Source organism: Delphinus delphis, chromosome 13 (genome assembly GCF_949987515.2).
Source record: "Delphinus delphis chromosome 13, mDelDel1.2, whole genome shotgun sequence".
In the NCBI taxonomy this organism is placed as follows: domain Eukaryota; kingdom Metazoa; phylum Chordata; class Mammalia; order Artiodactyla; family Delphinidae; genus Delphinus; species Delphinus delphis.
Genome location: NC_082695.1, coordinates 72551520 through 72571482, shown reverse-complemented (window position 1 = coordinate 72571482; position 19963 = coordinate 72551520). Strand labels below are relative to the sequence as shown.

The 19963-nt window shown below is 44.1% G+C and overlaps 1 protein-coding gene across 2 annotated transcripts in view; it reads left to right on the top strand.

The window, feature by feature from the left end:
* The window catches only part of ATP8B1 (ATPase phospholipid transporting 8B1), a 111078-nt gene that overhangs the window by 34457 nt on the left and 56658 nt on the right, over nucleotides 1–19963 (top strand). For both annotated transcript variants that reach the window (XM_060029124.1, XM_060029125.1), the window contains exon 2: nucleotides 16597–16799. In XM_060029124.1, the coding sequence (XP_059885107.1) occupies nucleotides 16619–16799 (181 nt within the window). In that variant the 5' untranslated portion in view covers nucleotides 16597–16618. The remainder of the gene's footprint in view (nucleotides 1–16596; nucleotides 16800–19963) is intronic.

The following is a 19963-nucleotide window of genomic DNA, read 5'->3' as shown; positions in this document are numbered from 1 at the left end:
TCTGAACACCTCCCCCAGGGCCTGCTTCCTCCCCAGCCCATCTTCCCAACTCAACTCAGAGTTCCACAGCATGCCTGCACCTAAACCAGGTGAGGTCACACGTTAACTATTACAAAAGTTTATTAGCCTTAGTAACGGTATGATAAAAGTTATGAATAGTATGATGATAACAATTGGGCTGAGGAAGTAATTTTCCTGTGTCCACAGAGCAAGTCCTTGCAGGAGGTGAGGGCTGAAGTCTGGGTCTTTGGAGAAGGTTGGCATGTGAAAGAGCAAAAAATACTCAAATGTATTTTGGTTGGTGGTTTTACGTTTTATTTCACTTCAGCCTTTAAAAACAATGTTCTCTCGGTATTACATGCCTTTGTGTTCAGGGTGGAGTAGGTGTGGGAGAGGGGTAGGTATTGCTAAATCCAACGCAGGCCTCCCCACCATGTGCTGGTGCTCCCAGAAAGGTACACGGAGATTGTAAAGGGAAGCAAATATTGACCAAGGGGAGAAGAAAGTTTAGAATGAATTGGCATTTTTTCCTGGGGCCATGTTTTTTTTTTTTTTTTTTTTTTTTTTTTTTGAGGTACGCGGGCCTCTCACTGTCGTGGCCTCTCCCGTTGCGGAGCACAGGCTCCGGACGCGCAGGCTCAGCGGCCGTGGCTTACAGGCCCAGCCGCTCTGCGGCATGTGGGATCTTCCCGGACCGGGGCACGAACCTGTGTCCCCTGCATCGGCAGGTGGACTCTCAACCACTGCGCCACCAGGGAAGCCCTGGGGCCATGTTTTTTAAGAGATGGAATAAAAAGCTTTTTTAATTGGCATTTTTTAAAACCTCAGAACATTTTGCAGCTGTTTTAATAAATGTTGGACACCTCTATAGGTTTTATGTTTTCTCTTAAAATGCACATCAGAATAGATGTTTGTAGGAGGCCTTCATCAGTCGTTCCTGTTTGAGCAGCCTACCCTTATTTGCATTAAATACCAGTTGTTTCTTCCTGTTGTTCACTTCAAATAACTTGTAACCTAGTTAAGTGGCAAAAAAGTAGCATGTCTTGTCTTTGGGTAATTAGGAGAGAGAAAACAGAACATGGTCATTTACATCTTAAGTGTATCATTTGTTATGAAAGCTAGCCACCTCTTTCCCTTTTAGGTTCACAGTCATGTGGGAGGTGAATTCTGAATTTGTAGACACACAATAAGCAGTATCTAACTGTAACATCTTCTGTTCCTAGGAATTAAAGAACTTAAAAATTTAAAACCACACATTGAAGCAATGTATGTATTTACTATGGCTACTGTAACAAAGTACCATAAACTGAGAGGCTTAAACAATGGAAATCTGTCGTCTCCCAGTTCTAGAGGCCATAGAAGTCCAAGATCAAGGCCATGCTCCCTCTGAAGGTACTAGGGAAGGATCTGTTTCTGGTTTCTTTCCCAGCTTCTGCTAGTTCCTTGTGGCAGCATAACTCCGATCTTCACATGGCAGTCTCTGTGTGTGTGTGTCTGTCTCTGTGTCCAAATGTCCAGATTTTATAATGACACCATTCATACTGGATTGGGGCTCATCCTCATGACCTCACCTTAACTAATTACATCTGCAACGACCTTATTTCGAAATAAGGTCACATTCTGAGGTACTGGAGGGTTAGGACTTCAACATATGAATTTGGGGTGACATTCGTAGCCGGCAGCATGATATGGGGAACAGAGCTAAAGCCCAGGAGTTGGAGACCAGCCAGCCGTGGTGTACCCCAAGTATTTGACATGCAATGCAGATGATTTTTTGAAACCTCCTTCTCTATAGGACAAAATTATTTTCAGTTAGCAATCAGGAAATGAAATGAATAAGAATAATTTTCATTTCTGGAGAAGAAACCCAGGCAGTGATGTTTTCTTTTATTAATCTAGAATTCATTTTGAATTTTTGGAGATAAGTCAGAACTCACTGTATGTTTCACTGTTTTAAATTTTGAATGCAAATATAAACTCCAAGTGGCTACAGAGGGTGTTGGAATTGAAGGAAGCGTTCTGTTTTGTGATTGGTTGTTTTAAATTTCATGTCACTCTTCTGTCTCTTGTCTTTATAATTGCTCATTTCACGTCTGCTGCAGAAGCTCAGGCATATGTAATACCAGAGGCTGGAAGACACTTACTGCTGGAAGCCAGCCTCAAAGCTCCTGTTGCAACAACACATGCACCTGAACTTCGGTGTGACAGGTGGGCTGTGTAACCAGGAGTTCTCAGAATTAGCTTCCATAGACTCCCACATTTATTGTAGCTAAGTAGTATTTTTTTTTTAAGTTTACCTATATATTATTGAAATTGAGCAGGAACTACAACAAAAAGATTTTTGAGAGGAGGAGTGTTTTATCACTGACATCCATTCATGGCAATAATAATGTAAGAAAAACTATGACTTTTTAGTTGGTTTTGCTACTGTTTTCGAATCTTCTACAGGGAATGCACTTCCTCGTTACCTGCAAGCTGGGCTAACCAAACTCCCTACTCCTTGTAGGTCCCTGCAGTGGCAGCCTGACCCTGACTAGCTGTGGGAACTTGGATGAGTCACATTAAACGATTCTGCACCCAGTTCTAATGTGTGTGTGCTTTTCCCACACCCCTAAGGAATTCTCTAACACCAACTGGCTGTCCTACAATTCGACATAATTCTGACACTATCCATCGTACCTGAAGATAACCTCACACCCCACAGGTTAAGGGCTCAGTCCTACAAGACTGCTCTCCCCCCAACTTCAGACACCAGTGGCATGTCCAGGTTGTCACCTGTGCTTCTGACCTACCAGCTATAGATGGGAGGTTCCAATGACCCCCTTTTGGGGTTCAATTAATTTGCTAAAGCAGCTCACAGAACTGAAATATTTTACTTGTTCTAGATCACTGGTTTATCATAAAAGACTATAACTCAGGAATAGGCAGATGGGAGAGGTGCATTGTACAAGGTATGGGGAAAGGTTCACCCTCTTCCCAAATCTCTGCCTGTTCGCCAACCCAGAAGCTCTTCAGACCTCTCCTTTAGGGCTTTAATGGGACTTCATTGCATCGATGTGATGGGTTAAATCATTGCTATTGGTGACTGATTCAACCTGTAGCCCATTTCCCAATCCCTAGGTGCTTTCCTAAAGTCACCTCATTAAATAGCAGATGACACTTTTGTAACTCTCACCACTTAGGAGAATCCAAGTTTTTAGATCTGTCCCAGGAACAGGACAAACACCAAATACGTATTTCTTACTGTAAATCATGATATCACACACATCTCTCATTCTTAGTTCCTGGGAGAATGGGCCAAGGCAGTGGTCATTTTATCTTTTTTTTGAAAGCCATAGTTCTTCAAATAAAAATTGTACAGTACACCATAGATTTAAAAGAGATGGCTGGCTTCCCTGGTGGTGCAGTGGTTGAGAATCCACCTGCCAGTGCAGAGGACATGGGTTCGAGCCCTGGTCCAGGAAGACCCCCACATGCCGCGGAGCAGCTAAGCCCTTGCACCACAACTACTGAGCCTGTGCACCACAACTACTGAAGCTCGCACCCCTAGAACCTGTGCTCCACAACAAGAGAAGCCACTGCAGTGAGAAGCCCGTGCACCGCAACAAAGAGTAGCCCTGCTTGCTGCAACGAGAGAAAGCCCGCGTGCAGCAACAAAGACTCAGTGCATACAAAAATAAAATAAATAAATTTATTTTTTTAAAAAAAGAGACGGCGGCTGAACTACTGAGCCCCTCTGCCCCAGGGGCTCTTCTAAGGACACTGCCAAGGGGCACCTTTGGGACACCACATGACCTGTCAGCGTAGGGGGCTGGATGGGGTAGAGGGCAGGAGCCAGGCAGCTCCAAGGACCTTCTTCCTCCCAGGTAAACAGAGGGCAAAAGGCATTTCATATAAAGTCAGAGACCCGGATTCTAGGTGACAGCGAGGAATTCTCTTGTAAGGGTGAACCCACGCTTACCAGTAGTGACCTCCATTTTATGCCCCTCCCCCTTGCTCAGTTTCCTCAGAGGTCACCTTGAGTGGAGACATCCGAGGACGTCGAGGGCATCCTGGCCGGGCACACACCCATACTAGCTCCAACACAAAGTTAACTGTGTGTGTCTTAGTTATACGTCTCCTCAGCTATAAATTGGATTAATTATCTCTTCTCCAATTTACCCCATGGTGATGCTCTTAGGTACAATTAAGGCACTGAGTGTTGCCACTAAGCATAGACTTTCAATAAGGAATTTTATCCCATGTACCTCCTATATGCCCTTGGGCAGAGAACTTAACCTCTCAATGTCAGTTTCCTCATCTGTAAAATGGGGATAACAGTTTGACCCTCAGCAAATGAAATAAAATAGTACATGCCAAGCTCTCAGCTCAGTGACTGATACACAGAATGTGAAGTCAGCTACCTTTAAACACTTACCACCATCATCCCAGGAAAACACTGGAAGCTTTGGAAGCTCTATAAGTATTCTCATAAATCCTTAAACCTATCAGATCTGTAGAAACTTAGACACTTCTGTTAATTGACCTGTCCAAAAATCTGAAAGCCAGAACAGATAGTTAGAATCGCTGGCCATCTGTAGGAAACCCTGGAGATCGTTCAAACCAAACGTGTTTCCAAGGGACATATAAAATATTAACCATGTGTTTGCAGTATGATCTTGGTGCAAAACTTTGGGTGTGAAGTCAGCTGTCTGGGAAGAGTTTGTAATCTAAGTTGTGTCCTCTAAGCTGACTTTAAATACAGCAGGGGAGACAGTAATGAAATATCAGCTGTGCCCTTCATCCCTTCAATTTCTGGGACCCAGAATTTGTGAAGATGTTAATGTTCAAATGGACCGAGAAGTAAGACTCTGTGACCAGGCATAGACATTCATGAAACCATGACAGTGTCTTTTTTTTTTTTTTTTTTGGCTGCTTTGGGTATTTGTTGCTGCACTTGGGCTTTCTCTAGTTGTGGCGAGCAGGGGCTACGCTTCGTTGCGATGTGCGGGCTTCTCATTGCGGTGGCTTCTCTTGTTGCAGAGCACGGGCTCTAGGCACGCGGGCTTCAGTACTTGTGGCTCGTGGGGTCTAGAGCGCAGCCTCAATAGTTGCGGTGCACGGGCTTAGCTGCTCCGCAGCATGTGGGATCTTCCTGGACCAGGGATCGAACCCGTGTCCTCTGCATTGGCAGGCAGATTCTTAACCAAGTCCCCATGACAGTGTCTTGAAAAGATACCAAGTAGGTGCCCTGATCATCCTTGATGTATCAATCATACATACTGTCTATTTAAACCTTGAAACGTATTTACAGATGAATATTTGGAAAATATAAAACATCTTTACATATAAAAAGGTACCACAAGGGAGTTTGTATTTTCAGTTGAGGCCACAGACCTTTCGGATGTCTATTATGATGGGATGAGGAACAACTAACATTTTAAATCATTTTGTCACTGGACCTCTGTCCAGGGCTCTTGAGGTCTGTTGTTTTTATTGCGTGAAGCCCGGAAGTTTAGTGAAGGTCGATAGTTTGGGGTCTCCATTGGCACAGAGGACTGTAAGGGAAAAAATGGGCCCAGACTAGATTTCATGGCATTTCATGATCCTTAGGAGAAAATTGGGATCTTATATTGACTAATGCACCAGGAAGGTGTGTTGATACAAAAGATAAAAAGGTAGGTTTCATCTCTCCTGCCTTGACATGCAAACCATCCCTTTTCAGGGCTCAGACCACCTCGGGATGAAAGCAACCTGCTTTCGCTCTTGCTTTTGGTTTTGTAATCATTTGCAAAGAGATACGATTGATAGTAAGAAAGCGTGGGTGGGCATGGTCCTGATACCCTGACACATCTTTTCTCTCCCTTTAAACAGCTCTGTGACAAATCTTAAGAGATTTGGGGGCAAACACACCTGGTTGAAATCTCATTCTGTGACCCTGGAGGAGTCACCTAACCTCTGTAAAGCCTGCAAAATGAGGATAATACCTGCTTTTTAGGTATGTTGTGAGGATTTCATGAAATGAGCCCAGCACATAAGTGACTGCTGAACAGTCTTCAGATATAAGGGGTGGGTAGGTATTATCAATTGTTGATTACTTTAGAAGAAAAACACACAGTGGGTTTCTTCTTCCAGAGCAAAAATCCTTTTCCAAAATACACATGTATGTGTTATTTACAAAGCCGCAGTAATAGGACACAATTATGATTTCTGTGTTTCCCCCAATTTAATGTTGTATTTAAAGCATTTCCTATGTTTCTAGGACTGTCATTTTTAATGGATCCTCTAAGATAATAATTTATAAAACCATTATCCTGATGGACTTTCAGATGGTTTCTATTCCTGCTTTATATAGCTGACGACAACAATCCAGAATTTTTCTGTGAATAGAGTTATTTTACTTGTTGAATTGTTTCTGTTGGAAATGTTTCTATAAATGAGATTATTGCGTCACATGTTATAAATATCTTTAGTGTTATTGGGACATAAAGTGTTGCTATATTGTTTTCCATTGGAATGTACCAATTTCAATGTCAGCAACAGGAGGCCTGTGTGTGTGTGTGTGTGTGTGAGTGTGTGTGTGTGTGTGTGTGTGTGTGTGTGTGAGAAAGAGAGAGAGAGAGAGAGAGAGGGAGGGAATTCACTCAGCTTTACAACTGCCCAAGCACTAGATGTAGTCATTGAATATTGTTAACTTAATAGGCATAAAATGGTGTCTTACGTTTTCATCAGTTTGCCCCTCTTTGATTGCTAGCAAGAGTAATCTTTTCCTGTGTGTTTGCTCCCATTTACTTGTTACATCAGACCTTTTTCTATCCTTTTATTCAAACAAGCAGTTCCTATTGAATCTGAATGGGGAATACACATTGTTTCTTTGTAGAATGAAAAGTTTAAGATTTATATTCAGTTCTGCAAGATTCTGCTGATTCCTATACCCTGTAGTGTAACCTTTCTGTTAATTGCATCCATCCATCAATAGGCCGGTGACTCTTCAAACATTAAAATGAATTCAACTCGACAGACTAACTTTTTATTTCCCTTGGAGGTTTGGTTTCCAGGCAACTGTCAAATATAAAGCCCCAATGATTTTATATTATTTAAGCAGGAATAGAAGTGAAAAACCTAATCACAGAGGCAATAGTAATGAAGTAAAATGGGACCATTGTCCCTAACAAGTAAGGATGACGCCTGAATGTAAAAATAACAATGTTTTTCTCCTGGTAACTTGCAGTATTTATGATCAAAACACTCTGTGGATTGAAGCTGTGCTCCAAAGTCAACCTGTGGGGAATTCTGGCATTATTATCCTACGGGAATCCATTCTAGTCTTCTGTTTATTTTTCTTAGTTTTCCAGACAAAAGAATGGCAGCCCCACCCAATCTTAATTTGAAACACATTTTTCTAGCTGCCACCACCCTGTTTCGGGCCTGTGTTCCTTCTGGCAGCGGCTACGTTCACACGCTGAGCGCTGTTGCTGAATGTGGCCACAGAGGTAATAGGGCCGAACTGCTTGGCTTTACCGGTGACAGGCGTGCCTGGGAGATTCTCAGTGTCCACTGTGACCCCTGGATGGTCTCCCTGCCTGGCTCTCACCTTCCTGGCCACCCACACTCCCTCCGCTATCAGATTCATCCTGCTGCAGCACCGGGCAGATCGGATGTCTCTCCTTGCAGATACGTTCAGTGCTTCTGTCCACTGCCTGGAATAAAGCCTTGTCAGGTCCTCGTAGGCGGGGGAAGATGACTCCACCCAGCCTCTCATGAGCTCTGCCCCAATCCTCCCTAAATCTTTCAGCCGGGCAGGTGCCTTATATTTACTTTCCTGCCGCTGTTTTCACTCTGTTCCTCATTCCTGAAAATGTCTCTCCCATCCATGCAGAGTTCTTGCTCCCCTCTGTGATTCCCACACACATTGCCCAGCTCATAACAGCTAGGAAATGATTATTGATTTCCATACACTCTAATGTGACATAAAGGGAGAAGCTTTTTTTTTTTTTTTTTTGTGGTACGCGGGCCTCTCACTCTTGTGGCCTCTCCCGTTGCGGAGCACAGGCTCCGGACGCGCAGGCTCAGCGGCCATGGCTCACAGGCCCAGCCGCTCTGCGGCATGTGGGATCTTCCCGGACCAGGGCACGAACCCATGTCCCCTGCATCGGCAGGCGGACTCTCAACCAGTGCGCCACCAGGGAAGCCCAAGGGAGAAGCTTTTAAAATGTTACAACTCATCCGTGAAGGAAAGACCTGTCTGTAGACCCCAGAGTTGGCTTTAGTTTGTCACGTTCTCCATTTCCTTTGCTTACGTTTTTCTTGTGACCTAGGAGGCTCTAAGTTGGTCTGTAGACAAGGACAGCACTTGCCACTTGCAGTCGGGGAGTGGGCTCTGATGCTTCCTGGGTGGTGCTTGAATTCCACTCTGAAGCCCCTGTGTGTGTACCGCACCACACCTAGCACAGAGCCGGGGATGCGGTCAGGGGGCCTGCATCCAGTCTATGTTACCGCTTAGGAGCTAAATAACCTTGGGAGGGTTCCTTAACCACCTTAGTTTTCTCATTGGTGAAATGGCAATGATAGCACCTGGCCACCTGTCTCAGAAGAATTCCACGACAATTGTGAGAGAGGATGTATGTGAAAATACTTAGGAGTGAACGGGAAGGAGCAACCTCGTGGTAACAGGAAGCAGTCATCATTACTAGGATATGCTGGGGAGCCCATGACAGAGCTGGGATGACAGTATCACGAAGAAATCCTTTAAGTTTTATCGGGAGAATGAAAAAAACCGCCCTTCTCGAGAGGTCAAAGTTTTGAGGTTTCCCCTGCACCTTTTTAAATGGTAGCCGTCAGAGGTGTGTGATGTGAACTGGAGGTCGGTCTTCCTTTGTGGCAAAGGGCTCTGGGTGGACTTTCAGAGGAACAGAGGATAAAGCTGTGGACCCAGAGAAGGCTTTTCTATCATGAGTAAAGGCCCCGGCTGAATTGTCCCTACAACGGTGATATTAATGGTCCCTCAGTTTTGTGTTAGTTATCCCAGGCTTCTAGGTTTTCTAGGCTTCAGTTTGGGAGGAAATAAAAATTATTAACCCCATTTGTCCTAGGAACAGTAATTGTATTGTTTCTAGAACAGTATAAAGTTTGAATTTAATCTAGATCTTAGGTAGGTTTTTTTTTTTTTACATCTTTATTGGAGTATAATTGCTTTACAATGGTGTGTTAGTTTCTGCTTTATAACAAAGTGAATCAGTTATACTCCCTTCCCATATCTCTTCCCCCTTGCGTCTCCCTCCCTCCCACCCTCCCTATCCCACCCCTCTAGGTGGTCACAAAGCACCGAGCTGATCTCCCTGTGCTATGCGGCTGCTTTAGGTAGGTTTTATTACTGTTGGTTCATGAGTTTTTTTGGTCTAATTACAACGGTCGTCCAGCTTATCAGATTTTACTCTCAAGAGTATTGAGCAACTAACACAACATTGTAAATCAACTATACTCCAATAAAAAAATTAATTAAAAAAAAAAGAGTGTTGAGCAGATTCCAAACAGTGTGTGGCATGTGTCTGGACTGACTAGGAGAATAGAGATTTCTGCTGCCTCTTGGATGGGACTCTTCTTTGGAATTACTTGGAAATAATACCAGCCATATTAGGTGCCTTACCATAGAATTCTTATTATTTGTGGTTAATGATATGTGTATTAGTTATTTATTGCTGCACAACAAGTTACTCCAAAACGTAGAACAACACGTATGTTGTCTTACAGTTTCTGTGGATCAGGAATCTGACCACTGCCTAACTGATTCCTCTGCTTCAGGGTCTCTCGCAAGCCTGCAGTTAAGGTGTCAACACAGGCTGGGGTCTCATCTGAAGGCTGGACTGAGAAAGGATCCACTTCCCGGTTCCTGTGGTTGTTGCCAAAATTCCTTTCCTTTTTTTTTAAATTCAAAAAATGTGCTTATTTGTTCTGGTTTTTTGAGATATAATTGACCTATAACATTGCATTAGTTTAAGGTATACAACGGAATGATTTGATGTATGTATATATTGTGAACTGATTACTACAGTAAGTTTAGTTAATATCCATCATCTCACATGGTTACAGTTTTTTTTTCGTGTGATAAGAGCTTCTAAGATCTACTCTCTTAGCAACTTTCAACTATACAGTACAGTATTGTTAGCTATAGTCACGATGCTGTACGTGTACAAAATTCATTTCCTTAAGGGTTGTTGGACTGAGGACCCCAGTTGCTTGCTGGCTGTTGGCCAGATGCCCACTCAATTTCTTTCCATATGAGCCTCTCCGTAGGATAGCTGCTTCATCAAAGCCAGGAAGGGGTGAGGGGACGAGAGCTGGCTGGCAACAAGGAAGTCACAGCCTCTTATAATCTAATCACGCACAAGACACCCCATTCTGTTGGTTAAAAGTAAGGCATTATATATGTATAGCTGATTCACTTTGTTATAAAGCAGAAAGTAGCACACCATTGTAAAGCAATTATACTCCAATAAAGATGTTTAAAAAAAGAAAAAAAAAAGCAAGGCATTATGTCCAGTCCATTCTCACGGGGAGGGGATTACACAAGAGCATGAACACCAGGTGGTGGGATCATTGGAGGCATCTTAGATTCTGCCTGCCAGAGTTGTAATTTATTTATTTATCTATTTTTATTTTTTGGCTGTGCTGGGTCTTTGTCACGGCACGCAGGCTTCTCTGTAGTTGTGGCACGTGGGCTTCTCTAGTTGTGGTGTGTGGGCTCCAGAGTGCATGGGCTCAGTAGTTGCAGCATGGGGGCTCTCTAGTTGTGGCACGCGGGCTTCGTTGCCCTGCGGCATGTGGGATCTTAGTTCCCCAACCAGGGATTGAACCTGCATCCCCTGTATTGGAAGGCAGGTTCTTACCCACTGGACCACTAGGGAAGTCCCTCAGAGTTGTAATTTATTATATTTAGTATGAAACATATAACTAAAACATGCATAGATAGCATAGAGCATATAGAAATATAATACACAAATTTATTATATCGTGAGATATGTTAAATACTTTGTATTATCTATAATAATAATAAAAATAGGCAAATGAAATGAGGAAAATTCCATTTCAGAAATACCCTTTCTTGCTGAGGACTTTAAAGAGCCATAAAAAAGATGATGAAGAATGAACACAAATGAATATTGTGAATCTTACTTCCTGCTTAGGCTGGAGTCATCCCGGACATGAATCAGTTTATACCCCAGGGATATCATTGATCGGGGACTCTTGGCCTTCCCCAGCCTCTGAGTTGTGTTATGTGTACAGATCAGACCCTAGCAGTGGCAGAACTCAACTGTTTTCTTTCCTCCTTTCCCTTCATTTGAATCTAGCAACCTTGTGATAGCAACAAAAGTTTGTGCTTTCATTACTTCTGACTTCAGAGTTTTCTTGCAAAGGCAGAAAGGTATTTCTTTGTGCCTGGGTTTCCCTCTCTCTCCTTCAGACCCCCTACTCCACAAAGGGAACAGAGAATTTCATGAATTCATTCACTTCACAAGCATTTCAGAGCCAATTATCTAAAGATGGCAAGTGATAGACGTTAGCGGTTCAGATTTGGAAATCCTGCCGTTTACCCCTCCTGTCTTCTGTGGTTTATGACCAAGAGGGCTGAATACTGCAGAAGGCAGGATGGGAAATAAGGCATCTTCCTCCTCCGCCCTTTTTTTTAACAGATGAGAAAAATGAGCTTCCAAAATGGTAATAAAGTGGTGAACGGTAGAGCCGTGGTTTGAATCCAGACCTATGTTCTTTCCAATTAATCACGCTGCTTTTCAGCCTGACCAGGAGCTGAGGGCATTTTCCTAAGATCATGTGACCAGAAGAATCCTTGAATGCTAAGTCACATGGATGACTTTTTAAAAATCCTGATAAATCTTTTGCTTCCTTGCTCTAATATTTATTCACATTTATATCCAATGTCGAGATTATAAGCACATGGATTAATGATGAAATACTGCATTGAACTGGATATTGGCAGGTGCGTGACCACAGCTTCCTCACAGGAAACGGGTGTGTTGTTACCTCAGGCGTTTGGAATTGCGTGTCTTTTCTAGTTAAACAGCTATGCAGCAGTTGAAATAGTACCATTCCCAATCAATAGGGCAACTGTACGATTTAGGGCCATTTCCCCACCACTACACCTGGTGGTTTATTTCACATTCCCAAAGCATGCATGATTTATCCGGGTCAATGATGATTTTATGTACCATGGGCATTTGATATTGACCACTTCTTTTGTTGCTGTCTCTTATTATCTTTTCTTTTAGTTCAGGGGTCAACAGACTTTTTTTCTGTGAAGGGCCAGACGGTAAATATTTTAGCCTCTGAAGCCATCCGGTGTCTATCACAGCTATTCAACTCTTCTGTTGTGCAAAATTAGCCATAAACAGGACATAAAGGAAAGCGCAAGGATGTGTTCTAATACAACTTCAGTTACAAAGACAGACGATTGGCCAAATCTGGCCCTCAGGCTGCAATTTGCTGACTCCTGTCTAGACTGTAAGTCTCCAAAGGACAGAGTCGAAAGTGCCTCCTGTGTGGTTTCTGGAGAGGCCTCTCTGCTTGGCCGCCATCTTGCAGCATCCCCATATGGCCTTTCCTCTGTGCACGTGCAGAAAGAGAGAGCTCCTGGGTGGTTTATCCTCTTCTTATAAGGACGTGAGACCCGTCGGATTGGGGCCCCACCCGTATAACATTATTTAACCTCAGTCACCTCTTGAAAGGCCCTATCTTCAAACACAGTCACGTTGAGGGTTAGGGCTTCAATCTTTGAATTTTAGGGGGAGGCAGTTCAGTCCATAACCCATAGGAAGGGTCTAAGCAGGAGAGTGGCATGACTCTGGTGGCCGGGTGGAAGTGGATGGTGGGAAGTCCTGTTAGACTCCACCTGCAGCATTTCAGGAGAGAGATGGTGGTGCCTGCACTAGGGTGGTGGCCGTGGAGACGGTGAGGAAGACATGGGTTGGAGGAATGTGTCTGGGGAGAAATGACAGGCCTTGCTGTGTCCTGGGGCTGTCACACATAATTTACTTACCCGTATCCCTCAATAACTTGGACGATGGTTTGGTTCCCAGTGCCTCCGGTAGCAGTCTGCACCGAGCAGGTGCTCAGTGGAGGTTGAATAAATGCACAGGTGTGTGTGACGTGCTGGAGTGATGGGAAGAGACATTACAAAGTTTCCAAATCCATGTGTGTAGTGCCTGCTTTACAGAGATCATGGTTTAGACCTGGAAAGCTGCTTTATGTCACCTAGGGCTTCCAAGAAATGATCTCTAGCTAACTTTTCTTTGGTAGCCTAAGATGGCAGAGCTAAACTATCCCATGAGTGTCTGCGTTACACTCACGTACATACAGCAAAGAACTTCCTGCTCAGCTTAGAGGTCCCCACCCAGCCTTCCAAGTCAGCCGCCCAGATCTGGCCTGTGGCAGGTGTTCGGCTGGTGAGTTGCTTGGTTGTGCAGTGGTTTGCTTTCTTTGAATCCCACGCTTGTGGTTGTAAATCTCTTCCTTTTTGTTTGTCTCCTCCTTCAACCTCGAAGGACTGGATTCGGACTGGATTCCATCTTCAGTCTTTTTCTTGTTTGTTTGTTTGTTTTGGCCGCACCACGTGGCTTGTGGGATTTTAGTTCCCTGACCAGAGATTGAACCCAGGCCCTCCGCAGTGAGAGCATGGAGTCCTAACCACTGGACCGCCAGGGAATTCCCTGGATCCAATTTTTTTTTAATTAATTTATTTATTTTTGGGTGCATTGGGTCATCGTTGCTGCATGTGGGCTTTCTCTAGTTGCAGCGAGCAGGGGCTACTCTTCGTTGTGGTGTGCGGGCTTCTCATTGCGGTGGCTTCTCTTGTTGCGGAGCACGGGCTCTAGGTGCGTGGGCTCAGTAGTTGTGGCTCACGGGCTCTAGAGCGCAGGCTCAGTAGTTGTGGCGCATGGGCTTAGTTGCTCCATGGTTTGTGGGATCTTCCCGGACCAGGGCTCGAACCCATGTCCCCTGCATTGGCAGGTGCATTCTTAACCACTGCCACCAGAGAAGTCCCCCTGGGTCCAACTTTAACATGGGAAATAAGCACGAAGACGCTTGGCAATAATGATAACGAAATGATCACTTACAAAATGTTTCTACAGAATGCACTTAATGCCACTGACCTGGATACTTAAAAATGGTTAAAACGGTAAATTTAGTTGTGTATATGTACTACAATAAAGAAACTTTCTCTATGATGCTTTCAGACTTTTCAATATTTTCTATGCCCCTGTAATGGAGAGATTAGATACTAACTCTTCCACTTACTAGCTGAGCCTCAGTCTCCTTATCTGAAAGATGGGTAGATAACATCTCCCTCATAGGGTTTTCCTGCTTGACAGATAGTAGGTGCTCAATAAATGGTCACCACTTTTATTATGTTTGTTCTGAAAAATTTCTGGTGAAAGTCTGCCTTTGAGAGTTTGGGAATTTTTTAAGGATTATATTAAAATATTAGCTAAAGCATAAAACCACAAGTAGGGCCAATTAAACACATGTAAAATCCCAAGAAATAGTCATTTACTAACCCGCAGAAAATTGGGAGAGAGGAAAAATGTTTTACTTGGCAACTAAAGGTTTTAACTGTGAATACGCCTGTGCTTAAGTATAACCATATTTTGTAATAGTCTAATATTTTACTTCCCAGTGAGGGGCAGATGCATTTTAGAAGTGATTTTTGGAGATGGAAAAGGCAACAGGGATAGAGTCCCCACACTGTTCCATTTGTTATTATAAAACACAGTTTTTCTAATTATGGAAATAATTGTTAACAATAACAGCGACTGACGTTTGAGTACTTTCTAGGCTAAATACCAAATCGAGCCCTTTCCATGCATCATGTCACTGAGAATCACGCACGGCAGTTGTTGAAATCTGGGGAAATGAATAAATGTCTGCGAAGAACTGGAACTGTTCTTTACATGTGGGTTGTTAACTCGCCTTTCAACTAAATGTGTTTGGGTTTTTGCAGCGTCATTAAAAACTTGTCCCACCGTGATCTAAATTGTTCTGCGCTGTCCCATTGTGTGAAGATGCCACCATTTATTTACACAGTTGCTAATCACTGGATATCCACGTTGCTTCTGGGTTTTGTTTTAAATAATATTGGACAAATTCCTCACATAAGTATTTGAACATTTCCTAGATGTACACCTATGGTTATAAAAATTTAGATGTTCAAGATGCTAGATTGGGTATAAAGCATGCAGCCAGCGAAATGGTTCCACTCAAGGCAAGTAACACTTGATGAAAATATCTAACGAACTGTAACATAAACGTAGAATATAAAAGATGTCTCCTTGGAAAGCAATTGCTCTTGCTTCAAAATTTCAGTAATTATTGTACAAGTTATCCAGCGTTGCAAAGGTTTGGTTTTCTCCTCTATAGAGTACAAATAACAATACCACCTTCACTAGGGTGGTATAGGGCATTTCAAGGAGCCATGTTTATAAAGCATTTCATGCGGAGCCCCGCACGCAGTTAACACTAAATAAATGTGAGCTGCCTTTATTAATGATAATGAGTACATGTCGGTATGAAGCTTATGTAAATAATGCCAGGCTGTATGTCTGTCCTCACAAAGCCTGGGGTATTAGTGTAAATATTTTCCTAATATAAGTATAACTGAGGTTGTACTTGGCACTTATAAAGTGTCACTTTATACAGTGGTGTATACACAAACAACAAATTTTAAATATAGGGAGTGGGTGGTGGCAGTTAGGCAGTAGGCTAGGATGTGCTTTCAAGAAGTCATTAGTAAAGTTTGAGGACCTAAGCTTGTATTTAAATGCATCACAGAGGAAAAGCTCAGAATATTAGCGTTAGCAGAAACCAGATATCTTAGGACAGTGGTTTTCAAACTTTGCCAGCAATCCACAATTTCCAAAAGAAATTCATTTCCATTAAGACCCACAATGCAAATAAATGTATGTATGTGTCTGTTTTGTAAAACTGTCCCCCAAACAGTACTAACTCTTTTTATGCGTGCTGTACTCTGATATTTTAAAATCTGTTTCACTTTATTTTAATGTTGGTTGTGAACCAATTAAATTAATTTTGCTGGGTAGAGACCCACGATTTGAAACACAACCTTAAAGCCTGTATACCCTTAAAAAAAGAAAGTTTGCAGCTACATTACAGTTGTAAATTCTCACCCAAGCATTTAATCAATAATGAATGGTTTTGTTGTTATTTGCATGATAATTTGAACTTTGGGATCATTATTCAGGCATATTTCCATGTTAGTAAGTCAGGTTCTGTTAAAAGCATTGTAACTGGGGCTTCCCTGGTGGCGCAGTGGTTGAGAGTCCGCCTGCAGATGCAAGGGACACAGGTTCGTGCCCCGGTCCGGGAGGATCCCATATGCCGCGGAGCGGCTGGGCCCGTGAGCCATGGTCGCTGAGCCTGCGCGTCCGGAGCCTGTGCTCCGCAACGGGAGAGGCCACAACAGTGAGAGGCCCGCGTACCGCAAAAAAAAAAAAAAAAAAAAAGCGTTGTAACCGAATGCAGGCAGAATTCAACCAAAAACTGGGTATGAGCCATGTTTCACTCTGGTTTCCCTTTCTTTTAAACCAGGTAGTTCCAATTTGCCAGCAGAATGAATACAGAAAGAGACTCAGAAACGACATTTGAGGAGGATTCTCAGCCTAATGACGAAGTGGTCCCTTACAGTGATGATGAAACAGAAGATGAACTTGAAGACCAGGGGCCTGCGGTGGAACCAGAGCAGAATCGAGTTAACAGAGAAGCAGAGGAAAACCGGGAGCCATTCAAAAAAGGTAACACGCCGGGACCTGGCAATGAGGTACTTGTCCGTCCTCACAAGGGCAGTGGCAACAGGTGCAAAGGACAGATGGTCCAGGAGGCATCTTCCTTCTCTTAGCTTCAGATGAAATTTGAAGCGCTTGGAAAAGTACACATTGTCCTCGGTGTGGTAGGGCTGGTGGACCGTAGCTGACAAGTTCTGCAGAGAAAATAGAAGGTCTTGCTTCGTGCCTATACATTTAGAAGGAAGCTGAGTGTGGAAGAATTTGCTTGTTACCACACCCAAGAACCTTGGAGTCACCAGACCTTTGGTTCAGTCATTTGTGAATATAAAAGGGTTTTGACTCTCCAGTTAAAAAAAAAAAAAATTATGGGTCTCCGCTCGCCACGAGTAGCCTGTGATGCAGCAGACTGTGCTCCCTGCCTAGAATCAGGGCAGCTTCAAGGCAGGGTCTAGACCACGGATTGGCAAACATTTTCTGTCAGGGGCCAGGTAGTAAATATTTCAGGCTTCGTGAGTCATACAGGCTCTGTCAAAACTACTCAGCGTTACTGATGTTTCTTGAAAATGGCCATAGACAGTCTGTCATTTAGGGTAACAGAATGTAGCTGACTTGCATGACTTTGCTTTTTCCCTTGTGGCTTTTCTGTTTCATTCCCTGCTGGTTCTCCCACCCCGGCAAACACGGGTGTTCTTTTTTTCCTTTGCTCCATGAGGAAGCTGATCCTTTTCTCTTTAGACCCCAGATCTGCTTCAGATTTCAGGTTGAAAATGTTTTCCTCCACGGTCCCTTGCATTCCAGCTAAATAACTTCAGTTTCCCATTCACAGAAATCTCCAGGAAATTGTTTTATTTCTGACTCTCCACATACACCTCTCCCCAGCCTCAATCAGAATAACCTCTGGTTTTATCTGGCTTCCCCAGAGCCTCTGTCATTGCTGATCTGCCCTTCCAGGCCTGCCAGAAGCCTGCTTTCCTTATGTCACTCCCTGCCCGTCTCTCCCTCCAGGATTCTGCTGCCTGTTAAGCTGGTTTTTTTTCCCCCAACAGGTTTCACCTGTACAAAAAGTGACAAAGCGCGAAATCCTACTTATGTAATGATTCTTCCTGCTCTCTGGTCAGATGGTGCCTGTCTTCTGCTCTTCTGTGTGGGGACGTGCGTGTACCACAAGGGCCCCCTGCCACCGCAGGCTTCAAAACCTGGGAAGGCCACTGTCTCAAGTCTATTGTTTTCCCATCCTCAGCTTTCCATATCAAACATTTAGAATTATCAGATCTTACTGTGGATTTCTGGCTGTAATTCTCAGCTATTGAGTATAAGTGCTTTCTGCCTTGACGCAGAAGGCGCTACAGTCACGATAGTGGAGCTACCGTGCAATGGAATCACTGCCAATCTGAACAGGAATGTGGCGTCTGTCATAACACGTCCAGACTGGATATCGTTCAGGCTGAAGTAGTCTGACGGGTTAGCACGGGGAGTTCTAGCTGATCGCCGAAATAGTAATAATGTGTTTCTTCCTCATTCCTTCTCCCACCGTGCTTCTGAGTTTCATATCTCTACCACGTGTGGGTATCTGATGAGCTGACACTGCAGTTCTCTAGGGGTGAGCTTTGCTGTTGGTGCTTGCGGCCATGTTATCAGATGTGTGGTCCGGGACAAGGCCAAGGGATGGGGTTGGGTGCCTTCGGAAATGTCAGAGGGGCACGTAGTGGGCGGGAACTCTCACCTCTGTTTTTTTCCACCTCTGCCTTCACATGCTGCTGCCCTGGGCACTTTCTGATCGTTCAGTTCACAGGTCATGTTTCTTGTAGATTTCTACCCCCAGAGCGCAGGCATTGAGGGAGCTCGGACTTCTTCAGAGTCTTTTCCAGTGGTGGTTTATATTTCTAGGGGAATCTGGTGGTTTTCAAAAACCCTTGTCAAGTGACTTTGCCTGTGACTTTAAAAAACATTACTATCGGGTTTCCCTGGTGGCGCAGCGGTTGAGAGTCCGCCTGCCGATTCAGGGAACACGGGTTCGTGCCCTGGTTTGGGAAGATCCCACGTGCCGCGGAGCGGCTGGGCCCGTGAGCCATGGCCGCTGAGCCTGCGCGTCCGGAGCCTGTGCTCCACAACGGGAGAGGACACGACAGTGAGAGGCCCGCGTACCGGAAAAAAAAAAAAATTATTATCATTATTATTAACTTCTTTTTGGCCTTGCTGCGTGGTTTGCAGAATCTTAGTTCCCCGGCCAGGAATTGAACCCAGGCCCCAGCAGTGAAAGTGCCGAGTTCTAACCCCTGGATTGCCCGGGAATTCCAAAAACATATTATTGTTCTAACACCTCTGTGTGCCCTTTCCAAACACAGAAGGGGCATTTATTAAGTGCTAGTCCTCTTTACTTCTGTTCCCTCGTCTGCCCTGTGTCCCTTACGGCCGCTCTGCTTCCTCTCCGCCCCCCCCCAACCCCTTCCTCCCTTCTTTCTCTGCATCCGTCTTCCCCTCTTTTAATTTTTCTCCCATATTCTAACTTGGGCATTTTCCCAGTGAAGGTCAGTGTCACTCTGACTTTCCTTTTTAACTATAATCTGTCTGTCTTGACATTTTACGTGAAGGACAGGTTTCTTCAAAGAATTCACTTCTTTAGAGCACTGGAGCATGAGTCACTCTGCGAAGTACCATCCAGTTGAGTGACACTGGGGACCCAGGCCTATTACAGCAGAGCAATGTCTAAAAATGTGTGAACCATGTTCATTTTTTTAGCCGTATCTTTTTTTTTGGCGGGGGGCGCTGCATTGGGTCTTCGTTACAGTGCACGGGCTTCTCATTGCGGTGGCTTCTCTTGTTGCGGAGCATGGGCTCTAGGCGCCCGGGCTTCAGTAGTTGCGGCGCGCAGGCTTAGTTGCTCCACGGCATGTGGTATCTCCCCAGACCAGGGCTCGAACCCGCATCTTCTACATTGGCAAGCCGATTCTTAACCACTGCACCACCAGGGAAGTCCTTTAACCATATCTTAGTGCAAAAATTGGTTTTCTTTTTTTTTTTAAAGATGCTTTAGCCCCACTGAGCTTTAGTAAGCCAGTGTTTTGAGAGACCATTGCAAGTGCTTTTCAGTGGAAGGACGTTTCTTGTGTGCTGTGAGAATCGAGAGCGGGTGTAAGCCTGCTGTTAGAATGTGCCGTGAAGGAAGAAAGAAG